Here is a 14066-nt window from a genome sequence, read left to right as displayed (position 1 = left end):
AGTAATTTTTAGTAAAATATGAGATTTTATATAGATGATGTTTGTTTAATAGAAATCATTAAGTTTTTGACCATATAACTGATCATATAATTATAGTTTCATTAGTGGTAGAATTATGAAATAAATGTTAGCAAATGAAAATGCCCATACCTGGGTTATTCATGCTTTCTAAAGCTAAAAATGTTTGTGGTTTGGCTGTGTTAAGAAGTTAATGATTACATATCTCTTTGGAGAAGATACTGTACAAATCTGTTTTACAAATCACATTTGAATTTTTTCTTTTGGAAATATTAGCAAGAAGGCTCACTTTGTGCTCAACATTGCTTGAATAACCTACTGCAAGGAGAATACTTCAGCCCTGTGGAATTATCTTCAATTGCACATCAGCTAGATGAGGAAGAGAGGATGAGAATGGCAGAAGGAGGAGTTACTAGTGAAGACTATCGCACATTTTTGCAGGTACCGATTTTAAACTCACTAAATCACGCTTCTCAAAAAATGTGGGTACTATTTAGAAAGGGATGAGCTGCTCTTCCAATGGGGATCTGACTTGTTAATTATAACTCAGCTCTTGGCTTTGTAGATGGGAATGCACAAGATGTTATTTTAAATACACACACTAATGACACTTTACCCTTCTCTCCCCACCCTCAATCTCCGCCCCAACCACCTCTCCAAATTCAACAGCAGCCTTCTGGAAATATGGATGACAGTGGCTTTTTCTCTATTCAAGTAAGTAGTCACAAGCATGTGCTAAGTGGCACTAAACTCAGCGTATGCTTTTCACAGCCTTTCATAGTCACTGTATTGATGTGACCTTCAGAAGTTCTTCCAGTAGGTTGAGTATAAGAGTATAAGATTATCCTTTAGAATACTAGTTTTCTATATAGATGAACATGAAAATTAGGACAGTAGATTCTTCATTTTAGAGAAGGCCTTTTTCAAAGGAGGTTATTAATTTGAATCTGTATGCTAATAACTGTAATTCCAGTAATTCACAGTATTTCAAAGGCTTCCCTCATGGATCAGTAGTGGAGAATCTTCCTGCCAATGAAGGAGACGCAGGTTTGCTCTGGGACAGGAAGATCTCCTAGAGAAGGAAATGACAGCCCACTCCAGTATTCTTTCCTGGGAAATCCCATGGACAGAGGGGAACCCTTTGCTAACCTTGCATTTAAATCAGCCTACCAGGATTGAATTCCTTCATTATGGTCTGTGGCTTTCGTCTTTTCCCTTTTTGTGAACTTATCGCTCCCCTTGAATTCTGTGGGTGAATATATATATGACACTCGTGAGACTGATTCTTTCATCTGTGGCTCTTTCATTCCATTCCTAACACCTGTGAGGTGGATCCAGAGTTCTTTAGAACCTCTCTTGGGGGACCTGCAGATATCTCTGTATGTGTTCCCCTGTTCAGTCCTCCTGGACTCGTCGGTCACCAGCATTTGCAGCCAGGGCTTCACTGTGGGTGGTTACAGGTAACAGCTGCTGCCGGGCCCAGAGCAGGGGCCTGAGTGGGCTCAGCGCTGGCCATTTCCTGTTTCTGCAGTGCTGCTCTGGGCACCAGTCCACACTTGCCCACTACAGATCGTTCACTTTTTGTCTATACTCAGGCCTGGCTCACTTGCTGCTTTGTTGGGTACCTTGGAGGGTAGGTGGTAAATTTTCAAAATTTTTCCTTTTTTTCTCTCACTTTGAAATAATCAGGTTTATCTTTTGGTTTCCTACAAATCACAAACCCACAATAAAAGAAGTTTAGAACTGATGAAAACTTCAGTTTAAATCCTCAGAAATAACTCATTTTAATAGATGTAAACTTATCATTATTCCGTATAGTAAGTTGACTGTCAGTTTTCTAAAGCAGGACTCATAGTAGCCAAATGAATGCAATGGACTTGTTTTAAGAGTAGCACTTACTGGATAGAATATATATCTAGATTTTGGAGGCAGTTCTATCTAGGAATTGTATGGTTCTCATACAATTCCAGAAAATTAGTGTAAAAGGTACTCTTTTAAATGTTATGTCTGTATTGTTATTTATGGATATTTGATGCATATAGTGATATACCCACATGCACACACACACATACACACACGCACATGCACTTTAAAACCCATAGCCTACCAGGGAAATTTATCTATGAACTAAAATTGTTTCTATAACTAACGTGGCTTAACACTACTTATTTGGAATTAAAAAAAAAAAATTTTTTTTTTAACAGGTTATAAGCAATGCCTTGAAAGTTTGGGGTTTAGAACTAATCCTGTTTAACAGTCCAGAGTACCAGAGGCTCAGGATTGATCCCATGTAAGATTATTTTGCTTTTCCTATATTTGATTTTTAAATTTATACCTTCTTAAAGGGGAAAAATAAGTCTGGCCTGCTTTGGTTATGATATTTCCCATTTTACCCCCTCAGGTTTTCCTGGTTTGCCTTTTGGGGCTGTCTGTGAACATGTGTCCCCCAAGCCTCCCTGATCCCTCCATGTATGGCAGTGCAGAGCTGATCCTTGAATGGGGTGTGGTGCTGTTGTTTTTGTATGGCATCAGCAATCTCTACAGAGATTTATACTGTTTTGTAATTTTTTAGAAATCAGTGATTCTTAAAACTGTAAATATAATCCTAAGTCATCATAGGTTTTGTATAGTATTTTCTAATTGACAAACTAAATGAATATGATTCTAATATTTCAACTTAATATTGCATATGTGCTTTTTCCTGTTTCTAGAAATGAAAGATCATTTATATGCAACTATAAAGAACACTGGTTTACAGTTAGAAAATTAGGAAAACAGGTAACGCTTCTCCTCCTTACCTGTCTTTTTTCTCATTCTGTACCTCATTTGCAACTAAAGTGTAAGGGATTGGTGCCTTAAAGATGAAGAAACACACCAGTAATGTGTACTTGTGGCCTGGTTACAATCTAGATAGATAGGACATAAGTAAAATTCTCTATTTAAGACAAGACAGCCATATTTAGACATAAGTAAGTTTTTATGTGAGAAAGATGTTCTGTCAGCTAAATTCTATTTTTCATAGGTTTGCATTAAGCACAGCAGTGTCACAAAGCCTGAAATAGTGTCCGGTATGAATAAAAATTTTCAGCCATGTTTGCTTTAGCTTAACAAGGTTATTCACATTCCAAATGCCATATAATACATGTGTCTACATAAATCATTTCTATTAAAAAAAAATGGAATGTGTCTTGAGCATTGAGCAAGGCTTTTATAAGATCAAGAAAAGTACCAAAAGTGTTATTTTTAAAAATAATTACCGGTGATCTTGGTATCAGATCAGATCAGTCGCTCAGTCGTGTCCGACTCTTTGCGACCCCATGAATCGCAGCACACCAGGCCTCCCTGTCCATCACCCAGTACCATTTTTGAGACAACTTTTAATGTCCTTTTTCTCAGAATTTTGATTCTTTGAAAGAGGGTTACTGAAAACAGATTAATGAAAAAGAATGAATTATTGATACATGCAACAATGTGGATGAATCTCAAATTAATTATGCTGAGTCAAAGAAACTAGACACAAAATACTATATTCCATAGAAAAGAAAAGAAGAAAGTGAAGTTGCTCAGTTGTATATGACTCTTTGCAACCTCATGGGCTGTGTGGCCTGCCAGGCTCCTCCGTCCATGAGATTCTCCAGGCAAGAATACTGAAGTGGGTTGCCATTTCGTTCTCCAGGGGATCTCCCAACACAGGGATCGAACCCGAGTCTCCCATACTGCAGGCAGACTCTTTAATGTCTGAGCCACCAGGGGCTCACTATAGTGTTCCATTTATATAAAAGCATAGAAAGTGTAAACTAATCTATAATGACAGTGATTGCCTGGATGAGGGCGGCAAGGAGCAATGGATGAGGATTACGAGGGGCACAGGAGACTTGGCAGTGACAAAAATGTTCACTCTCTTGGTGGTGGTGATGGTTCATGGGTATATACATAAGTTAAAACTTCAAATTGTACATTTAATACATGTGCAGTTTACTACATTTCAAGTACACTTAAATACAGCTTTTTTTTTTTTAAACAAGCTAATATGAAACAGAAAAGGAAATCAGGAAAGAGTACATTGAGTTAAATCAATACAAGATAATTCTAAAACGAAAGCCCTACTATTTTAAGTTTGCTGCTTAGAAGCAGCTTCATCTTAAATGGTCCTTCCTGGGTGGCAAAGGGCTAGTAAGTAAGTGTGGTTTGGTGCAGGAGAGACCCACCCAGGTAGGAATCAACTCTGGGAAAAACCAAGGCAGGACTCTCCCAAGTGTGTTTAACCTAGGGGTTTTATTTAAATATTAAAAAATGTGATCAGCTCTTCTTCACTTTCAAGATCTAAAGTCTTAAACTCTGGAATTCCTTTGTATTAATTTGCATGTAAACTTACATTATGATTTTGAGAAATTTTGTAAATTTTATTTCTTCAGAATTGAACTTATGCATTTCACATTATCTTAGACAAACTCAGCTTCCCTGGTAACTCAGATGGTAAAGAATCTACCTGCCGTACAGGAGACCTGGGTTCTATCCCTGGGTTGGGAAGATCCCCTGGAGAAGGGAATGGTGTGCTGGAAATGTCAAATTATGGCTTATCATCTTTGGTTCTAATTTATATTTTTGATTAAAATTGTATTTTTCACTATAGACTCTTGTCTTGAGGCCCCTGTATAAAGAAAAAAATGAGAAAAATACTATCATCTCTGATAAAATTCACAAAAAGCATCTGGTGATGATGCTGACAATAACTTCTGAAACTGCTGTGTCTTGTGGGTTAAATTAGGATCCGAGAGAAACAGTGAATAAACGATGTCAGTTCCACGAAGTAGTGGTCTGCTGCTGCTGCTGCTGAGTCGCCGCAGTCGTGTCCGACTCTGTGCGACCCCATAGATGGCAGCCCACCAGGCTCCCCCATCCCTGGGATTCTCCAGGCAAGAACACTGGAGTGGGTTGCCATTTCCTTCTCCAATGCCTTCTCCATCCTGGAATGTCTAGCTTTCTCACAATTAAAATATTTTGACCAAAATTAGCAGCAGTGGAAATACTTGGTAGTTGTCATTTTTCTTCCACATCAATATAATGTAATCACATTACATTGTTTTTTGTATAGGGTTTTGTACAGGGTTTTGTTGTACTGTTCCTTTGGAAAAGATTTAATTATGGCTACAATAAGGATACTTCAAAATACTATCAATTTCTTTTCTTTTTTGAAGGGGGGATTTAAAGTTTATGGCTTAAAGCAAACTTTTAAAACATTTAATAGTGATAAAATTGCAACATTTTATTTCAGTTTTTAAAAATTGTATGATTTAATTACTTTTTAAAAATCTTAATTTGACATGTTTTCAGTGTTTAAACACTCTTACTAAGTTTAGATGGGGTATATCAATTCATAGCATGCTAAACTTATTACTTACAATGTGCACTAACTTAAATATTGACAATTTGTTTTCCAGTGGTTCAACTTGAATTCTCTTTTGACGGGTCCAGAATTAATATCAGACACATACCTTGCACTTTTCTTGGCTCAGTTACAACAGGAAGGTAAGTAAAGACTGAACATTTTATGTTATCTTTTGAAGTAGCTAAATGACACTGTCTCACTAGAAGTGAGTATAGCAAATGTGTAGCAACTGTCTCAATAGAAGTGAGTGTGGCTAAATAAAACCTTCTCTTTAGAAGTAAGTGTAGCTAAATAAAACCATCTTTGTAGAAGTAAGTGTAACAATAATGCTTTTGTGGCAGAGGCAGGGAAATAATCTTTGTTTTACATGGTGAGCTTTAGGCTGTGATTTGAATCATCCTGCTCTTTTGGCATTCTTGCTGACACCTGGCCCTCCCCTAATGAGGCTGATTCCTTTGCAGACCTTCTATGTTCTAGCTTTTTTGTCTTCCAGACGCCACATACCATAGAGCCAAGGGGAGGCTTAGGTATTCTTCTTGTTCATCCTTACCCCTTCTAGGTCACTCTTCTTTCCTAAAAACTGCAGCTCCTTTGAAATATATATCACTAGAGTCTACCTCTCACTCTTTTGCAGTCTTTTGAAGTCTGATCTTCCTCCTTTTCCATTGAAGATTTAGGATCTGACTCACTATCATGGCTCTGCTTCAACTCTTTTCATCATTCTTGGTAATTTCTACGTAAAAAATCAGTCCAATCCAATCTCTTGCTTCTTACTTTCAAAGATCTTTTTTTTTCACTCTTGCTTGCCATTACTAATAACTGTACCTTCAAATTCTAGTTATAAGCGTCCTATTCTTAGACTTTTGTCTCCTGTCTTTATACCGTATTCTCTGTTTTTTTCCTTTGTAACAATTCTTTAAACCCTATTACAAGCCTAAACATTCCCCTTAGGTCCTTATTTCCTTACACCTGTTTTCTGTAATCATCATTATAATTCATTATCATTCAGTGATTATCATTATAACACAGTGTTGTGCTTCTCAGCTCCTTTCTCTTTCTCCCTCCATCATACTTTTATGACAAAAATCCAAACCCTGGTTAAAATCCAATCTTGGACTTGTCCAGTCCTCCTCCATCAGAGCAGTTGAGCATGGTTAAAGATGCAGTATAAAATATGATCAATTTTGCTTTAAATTTAGGATCACAAATTTCAAATGAGCCTTCAGTGATAGTTGATATCCCTACCATATTCCTGCAGTAAGCTCACCTACCACTTCCCAGGATGATGATTGCACAGCTTCTCCCTTCAGACCTTTCACCATCCCCTCCTCTTTCCTGACTTCTAGCTTATGGCTGTCCTTTATATTCTACTATGAAAACAGGAGCAATTAAAAGAGAACCTCCTTGTTCTTCTATCAGCAGATCATCACCCTGATCCTCTCTTCCTGTGCTTTCAGCCTATGAGAGTAGATGAGCTGTTTCCTGCTCTTAACCAAGTCCAGTGTCTCCACTCTGGGGCTAGATCTCAGGTCCGCCCACGTACTCAGGATCTGCTTCTGCTTTTGTTGCTCTACTCTCCTATGTGGGTTCCCTCTTTTATTATTCCTACTGTAGAGAAATAAGCTCTTTCTCTCCATTGATTAAAAAGAAAAAACTTCTTTTAATGCCAGGAAACTCCAGCCGTCTCCCATTTTTACTTTCTCCTTAGAGTCATCTCTAGTGTATTGTCTCCTGTGCGTGAACTTGTTGCAGCAACACTGTGATAACCAACATGTCACTGAAAAGCCTCTTCTCAGTGTCTCCGGTGACCTCCACTTTGCCAATGCCAGTATTCAGTTCTCAGTCTTCCTTGACATCATCTTTTTTGAGAGTATAGTTTATATACCCTCCTTTAAAGAGAATGAAACAAAATTTTCTTATCAAAAGTTTCAAACAGGTATAAAAGTATAGAAAACAAATGTGATGGACCCACATGTACCCTTCGCCCAACCTCAACAAATATCTCATGGCCAGTCTTGTTTTACCTATACCCTACCCACTTCTCTTTCCAGTTTATTCTAAGAAAATACTCATCATCTTATCATCATCTTTGTAGATTTTTTAAATTAAAATATTTAAAAGCAAAGACTCTTTAAAAATATACATATAACCACAGTACCCTAATGACATATAAACATTTAATTACAATTCTTTAATAGCACCAACTAGCCAACTCAAATCTCTCATTGTCTGTTGTTTGTTGTTTTTTTTTTAAGAGCAGTGATCGCTTAGGTGAACAGTATTTCCTGTTCGTTATCTCCAAAGAAGATAATTTAGCATCAGGACCACAGATGAGGCTTTAGGCACTCGGAGCTTCCTGTGGTAAAAGTTTTATGACCTTGGAAAAGGGATAGGGAAAGCTTCTGACACAGACAGCAGAAGAGGGCAGAGAGTGCCCCATCGTTAGTCTTTAGTCAGTTCAGTTGCTCAGTGGTGTCTGACTCTTTGCGACCCCGTGGCCTGCGGCACACCAGGCTTCCCTGTCGGAGTTTGCTCAAACTCATGTCCATCGAGTCAGTGATGCCATCCAACCATCTCACGCTCTGTTGTCCCCTTCTCCTCCTGCCTTCAATCTTTCCCAGCATCAAAGGTCTTTTCCAGTGAGTCAGTTATTCACATCAGGTGGCCAAACTATTGGAGTTTCAGCTTCAGCATCAGTCCTTTCAGTGAATATTCAGGACTGATTTCCTTTAGGACTGACTGGTTGGATCTCTTTGCAGTCCAAGGGACTCGCAAGAGTCTTTTCCAGCACTACCACAGTTCAAAAGCATCAATTCTTTGGCACTCAGCTTTCTTTATAGTCCAACTCTCACATCCATTCATGACTACTGGAAACACCATAGCTTTGACTAGATGGACCTTTGTTGGCAAAGTAATGTCTCTGCCTTTAAATATGCTATCTAGGTTGGTCATAGCTTTTCTTCTAAGGAGCAAGCATCTTTTAATTTCATGGCTACAGTCACCATCTGCAGTGATTTTGGAGCCAAAAAAAATAAAGACCGTCACTGTTTCCACTATTTCTCCAATTGCCATGAAGTAATGGGACTGGATGCCATGATCTTGGTTTTTTGGATGCTGTTTTAAGTCAGCTTTTTCATTCTTCTCTTTCACTTTCATCAAGAGGCTCTGTAGTTCCTCTTCACTTTCTGCCATAAGAGTGGTGTCATCTGCATATCTGAGGTTATTGATATTTCTCCCAGGAATCTTGATTCCAGCTTGTGCTTCATCCAGCCTGGCTTTTCACATGATGTACTCTGCATGTAAGTTAAATAAGCAGGGTGACAATATACAGTCTTGATGTACTCCTTTCCCAATTTGGAACCAGTCTGTTGTTCCATGTCCAGTTCTAACCTTTGCTTCTTACTTGCATACATATTTCTTAGGAATCTGAGAAACCTTGCATACAGGTCAGGTGGTCTGGTATTCCCATCTCTTTAAGAATGTTCCACAGTTTGTTGTGATCCACACAGTCAAAGTCTTTGGCATGGTCAATAAAGCAGAAATAGATGTTTTTCTGGAGCTCTTTTGCTTTTTCGATGATCCAATGGATGTTGGCAATTTGATCTCTGGTTCCTCTGCCTTTTCTAAATCCAGCTTGAGCATCTGGAAGTTAACAGTTCACATACTGTTGAAACCTGGCTTGGAGAATTTTGAACATTACTTTGCTAGCGTGTGAGATGAGTGCAAATGAGACTAAAGAAAGTTAGTCTTAGGCAAAATAGATTGTTGTCATAACAACTCAGAGTTTAAGGGGGAAAAATAAGTCTTATGTGACTAAGACAAAGGAATATAGGAAAAAATGTTTGTCCCTTTCACCTCCTCAAGCACCCCGGACCCCTTTCTCCTCCTGGGGAGGAGACTCCTTGTCATCCTACCTAAGAATTAAATTTCTCAGTAGTCTTTTAAAATGTATTCATTCATTTGCTTTTGGATGTGCTGGGCTCACTGCTACTTACAGGCTTTCGCTTTGTGGTGAGTGGGTGCTGCTCTCTAGTTACATTGCAGGCCGTTCTCACTGCAGTGGCTTCCCTTGTTGCAGAGCACAGGCCCTAGGGCATGTGGGCACAGGCGTTGTGGCACATGGGCTCAGTTGCCCCATGGCATGTGGAAACTTCCTGGACCAGAGAGTGAACCTATGTCCCTGCATTGGCAGGTGAATTCTTTAGCCCTGGGCCACCAGGGAAGTCCTCTAATCTCCTTTTTGATTCTTCTTTTTTTTAATATAGTTAAACCAGGTTGAAATAAGGGTCTTTGATTGCATTGGATTGCTGTGTCTCTAAAACCTATCTATTGGTTTCTTCTCTTTATTTTTTTCCTTATTCTTTTGAAGAAAATGGGTCATTTGTTCTGTTTCTCACATTCTGGATTTTGCTTGTTGCATCCTTTTTTTTTCCTCTGAGCCCTTGATGAGCAATAGACTGGTCCTTAGATCTAGAGACTTGATCAGATGTAAGTTGATTTTGGGAGGATAGAAGACTTCATGGATGGTGTGGCACTTAAGGTCCAGTTGTCTCTCTTTTTGTGATTTGAGTAGCTGCTAATAATAAATGCCTAGTCTGTTATTCCATTAATTAGATTTCCATCATTTCTTCATTTATTAGCTGGAGGACTTCTATACAAATAGACTTTCCTTCATCAACTGTTTGGTTATCTTGAAGTATATAGTTCATATAGAAAAAGCAGGATAAATATTTCTTGCCTTTTATCAGTTTTAAATATTTGGTCATAGTATCTTGTCTCCAAAGGTAACCAGTTGGTTTGTTTCTGTAGTGTCATTGTAAACTAATCTGTTAAAATCATAGTTCAGGGCTTCCCTGGTGGCTCAGTCATAAAGAATCTACCTGCCAGTGCAGGAGACACGGGTTCCATCCCTGGTCCAGGAAGGTCCCACATGCCATGGAATAGCTAAGCCTGTGTGCCACAACTATTGAGTCTATGGTCTGGACTTGGAACCACAACTACTGAGCCCATGAGCTGCAACTACTCTATAGCCCATGCTCTAGAGCTGGTTCTCCAGAACAAAAGAAGCCACTGCAATGAGAAGTGTGCACACCACAACTAGAGAGTAGCCTCCCCGCCCAAACTAGAGAAAAGGCCAAGCAGCGACGAAGACCCAGCACAGCCGAAATAAACCATAGTTCATATGTTTTAGCCTCTTGTAATTACTGTTGATACTCAATATTGTCACATCTTGGATGAGTGGGAACCTTTTGAACTTGACTCTCAAGCTTTTGAAATGACCACTCTAGCCTTTTGAAGCCCTTTTTAGGTCATATAATAAGAATTTTCAGTCTTGTGTGTTTCCTTCCCTTTAGTAATGGTGATTTGAGAGCATAGTCTGTGCACTGGTATGCTTATTGCTAGTAGGTTGGCTGTCATGTAAGTCTCTCCAGTTTACATGTAGAATCATTATGTTATAACGTCTTTGATTTTATATACTTCTATCTCTTTTCTTTTATGCCTAAAACCTTTATTCCTAACTATATCTTCCCTTTTTGAAATACTGTCTGTACTATTCTTCCAAGCCACTGTGCTCTAGTTTGCTTCATATCATATTGGCTCCTGCTTTCAGATGCCTTTTGTGGATCCTACTCTTTAATCCCTAACTAATGAAGTGACCCAGAGTCAGTCTTGGACAACTTCTTGACTGTGTGCTATCCCATTATTTTAAATATCATCTCTAAGTAAAGTCCATCTGCCAGTAATTCCTTAGACTTTTATCTTTTGCCGAGACATCTACCCCGAACACCAAACCCCTAACTTTCTCATCTCCACTCAGAAGTCCAGAAAGCATTTCAATCTCAATATGTTTACAAAAGACTCTTTTTTTTCTCCCCATACTTGCTGTCCCTCAGACTTTCCATTTTCATAAGCCCCACTCTTCTTGCATATGGTTCCTATATGTTACATTGAGAAGGCAGCCTAGAGTGCTCTTTTTAAATATAATGCACACTGTGGCATACTTTCACTCTTCCCCTTCAGTGGCTTCCTAGCACACTTAGAATGAAATCTGATCTTGCATAAAACCCAAGATCCTCGCAATGTCACCTCTGTAAAGCAGTTTCTGCCCTTCATGATGCTGTTCATGGAACAGCATGAGGAGCTAGCATAGTGTATCCACAACTTAGGAAACAGTTTTACTGGCATAAAGCCTGTTCAACCATCTGAATTCTGAGTATAGTTGTCCTTGTGAAAAAGAGTGTTACGTGTATTATGATTTACTCTTGAGTTTTTTCCGTTAATAGGCCTTTTAATCTTTTTTTATTTCATTTTCTATTAATGCTCATGAAGAATATCTATAATAAGCACCAAAGTTGAAGAAAATTTATGGTAGAAAAACAAAAATTGACCAAAATGACTCAGGTATAGCCCACCCTTATTCAGCTGTTGTATGGAGTATCCAGCTGGGAAAACCTTGGCTTTCCAGAATTGTATTAATTCAAAAATTACATGAACCACGTCTTCAGCACCTTGACTAGAATTTAAGGTATTGGCTTTCCACGTCCTGTTTTCAGTTAGGAAGGGTGTGTGTCAGGGTCAGCTATTTCCACAGATGACTCATTTTACCCGTATTGCAGATTTTTACACACATCCTCTGATTGTGTCCTCAAACAGCAGAAGGTACAGCAAAATCTGTTTAACAGTTGAAGAAATCAAGACATAGAGGGGTAAAGTGATCAACAGAGGCAGTTAGGAAACAGAAGAGCCAGGACACTAAAACCCGGCTGTCTGAGTGCACACTCCTTGCTCTTTCTCAGTCCTTTCCTTGCCTCTCTGTTGTCACTTAGGGAGTAAACTACTTGGTCAAGCACTGTTTTAGTATGTTTTAAGTATATTTCCATGAAAAGTGAAAGTAAAGTTGCTCAGTCGTGTCCAACTCTTTGCAACCCCGTGGACTATACAGTCCATGGAATGCTCCAGGCCAGAATACTGGAGTGGGTAGTCGTTCCCTTCTCCAGGGGATCTTCCTAACCCAGGGATTGAACCCAGGTTTCCCACAATACAGGCAGATTCTTTACCAGCTGAGCCACCAGGGAAGCCTCGTACTTAATTATTGCCCCAGTCAGATTCTGCACAAATTATTAAGCATAAATTAGGTATGTTTCCATGTTCTTACTTAATTAGAGCCCTTTTCAGATTCAAATACTTCTCATAGTCACTCTGTGAGATGGATATTCCCATTTTACAGGTGAAGAGGCTTAGAGGGACTTCCTAGTTGTCCAGTGGTTAAGAATTTGCCTTGCAATGAAGGGGACATGGGTTTGATTCCTGGTTGGGAAACTACTAATAAGATCCCACATGCCACCGAGCAGCTAAGCCCACATGCCACAACGAAAGATCCAACTAAGACCAATTGAAGAACTTTATATATATGAAAGTGAGGTGTAAAGACCTTATGTAATTTGTCCTGGACCACCCCACTGGTAAGTGTAAGAACCATGATTTGAACCCAGGTCTTCCTCACTCCTTGGTTTGTGGTCTTCCCGCTGTTGTGCTGCCTCTCTGCTATCATTTTCAATCAATTTTGAATCACTTGCTAGCTGTTGTAGATAATTTTTGCCTTTTTTTTTAGGTTACTCTATATTTGTTGTTAAGGGTGATCTGCCAGATTGTGAAGCTGACCAACTTCTACAGATGATCAGGGTCCAACAGATGCATCGACCAAAACTTATTGGAGAAGAATTAGCACAACTTAAAGAACAGAGGTAAAGCTGAGCCTGCAGTGTGGGGTATATGATAGTATTTCATTACAAGAATTAAATTTACATGCTTACATTGAAGATGTGGTCCTTTTATTGTTGGTGGGGTTTTTTTAGACCTTTCTGTTTAAGTGTAGCTTATTGGTTTAACCTTGGATCAACTCTGAATTATTTAAGTATACTTCCCAACACAAATTCATATCACAATAGGACCTTTGTATTATTAGACGTTATCTGTAAAAAAAATGTGTAAGTTTTCAACTTACATAAACATCTTTGGTTTATAAATGTCTCTATGTTATAGCTAAAATAGAAGAATGGTCTGCAGTTATTATTTGTGCTTTTATTCTTTAGAGTCCAGAAAACAGATCTAGAACACGTCTTAGAAGTAAATGATGGGACAGGAATGTTAGATGAGGATGAGGAGGAATTGCAGAGGGCTCTGGCACTAAGTCGCCAAGAAATTGACATGGAAGATGAAGAAGCCGATCTCCGCAGGGCCATTCAGCTCAGTATGCAAGGTATGGACATTCTAACACTTACTTTATTTGTTGTTGAAGCAATTGATTTAGATCATTTTTAGTTCTTCTGGAAATTAATAAACTACTGGTAGAAGTTCTTTGACAGTCACTGCAGAAGCAGTAGCTATGTATAATCAGTTATTTTTTAGATATTATTTAATACAAATAACTTTTGGATATTATTTAATACATATAACTTTTTATGACTTGTGTTATATTAGGACTAGTTATATTTTTATTTCTGGTCATTCAGTTTGGTTATAATACTGTGCAAACACAGTACTAAACGGAGCTAATCATTGCGAGGTCAGTGGACCCTTGCTCAGACCAGCTATTTAAATGCATTCTAGTGGCTATGAAGAAAGGTCTGGACAGAGACTATAAATTGATTTTACAAAA

General features: G+C 38.6%; 1 protein-coding gene across 2 annotated transcripts in view; it reads left to right on the top strand.

Moving 5' to 3' along the window:
- The first annotated feature begins 276 nt into the window (after positions 1 to 276).
- Positions 277 to 14066, top strand: part of ATXN3 (ataxin 3) — a 32777-nt gene continuing 18987 nt past the window's right edge. The window contains exons 1-7 of one of the 2 annotated variants that reach the window (XM_010836194.1): positions 277 to 459; positions 688 to 732; positions 2223 to 2308; positions 2730 to 2796; positions 5460 to 5547; positions 13020 to 13152; positions 13501 to 13667. In XM_010836194.1, the coding sequence (XP_010834496.1) occupies positions 406 to 459; positions 688 to 732; positions 2223 to 2308; positions 2730 to 2796; positions 5460 to 5547; positions 13020 to 13152; positions 13501 to 13667 (640 nt within the window). In that variant the 5' untranslated portion in view covers positions 277 to 405. The remainder of the gene's footprint in view (positions 460 to 687; positions 733 to 2222; positions 2309 to 2729; positions 2797 to 5459; positions 5548 to 13019; positions 13153 to 13500; positions 13668 to 14066) is intronic. The other variant, XM_010836193.1, reaches the window with a different exon arrangement.

The sequence above is a fragment of the Bison bison genome, unplaced genomic scaffold, assembly GCF_000754665.1.
Source record: "Bison bison bison isolate TAMUID 2011002044 unplaced genomic scaffold, Bison_UMD1.0 scf7180017864061, whole genome shotgun sequence".
Taxonomy (NCBI): domain Eukaryota; kingdom Metazoa; phylum Chordata; class Mammalia; order Artiodactyla; family Bovidae; genus Bison; species Bison bison.
Note: the sequence above shows the minus strand (reverse complement) of the source record. Positions and strands in the feature narration are given on the sequence as shown.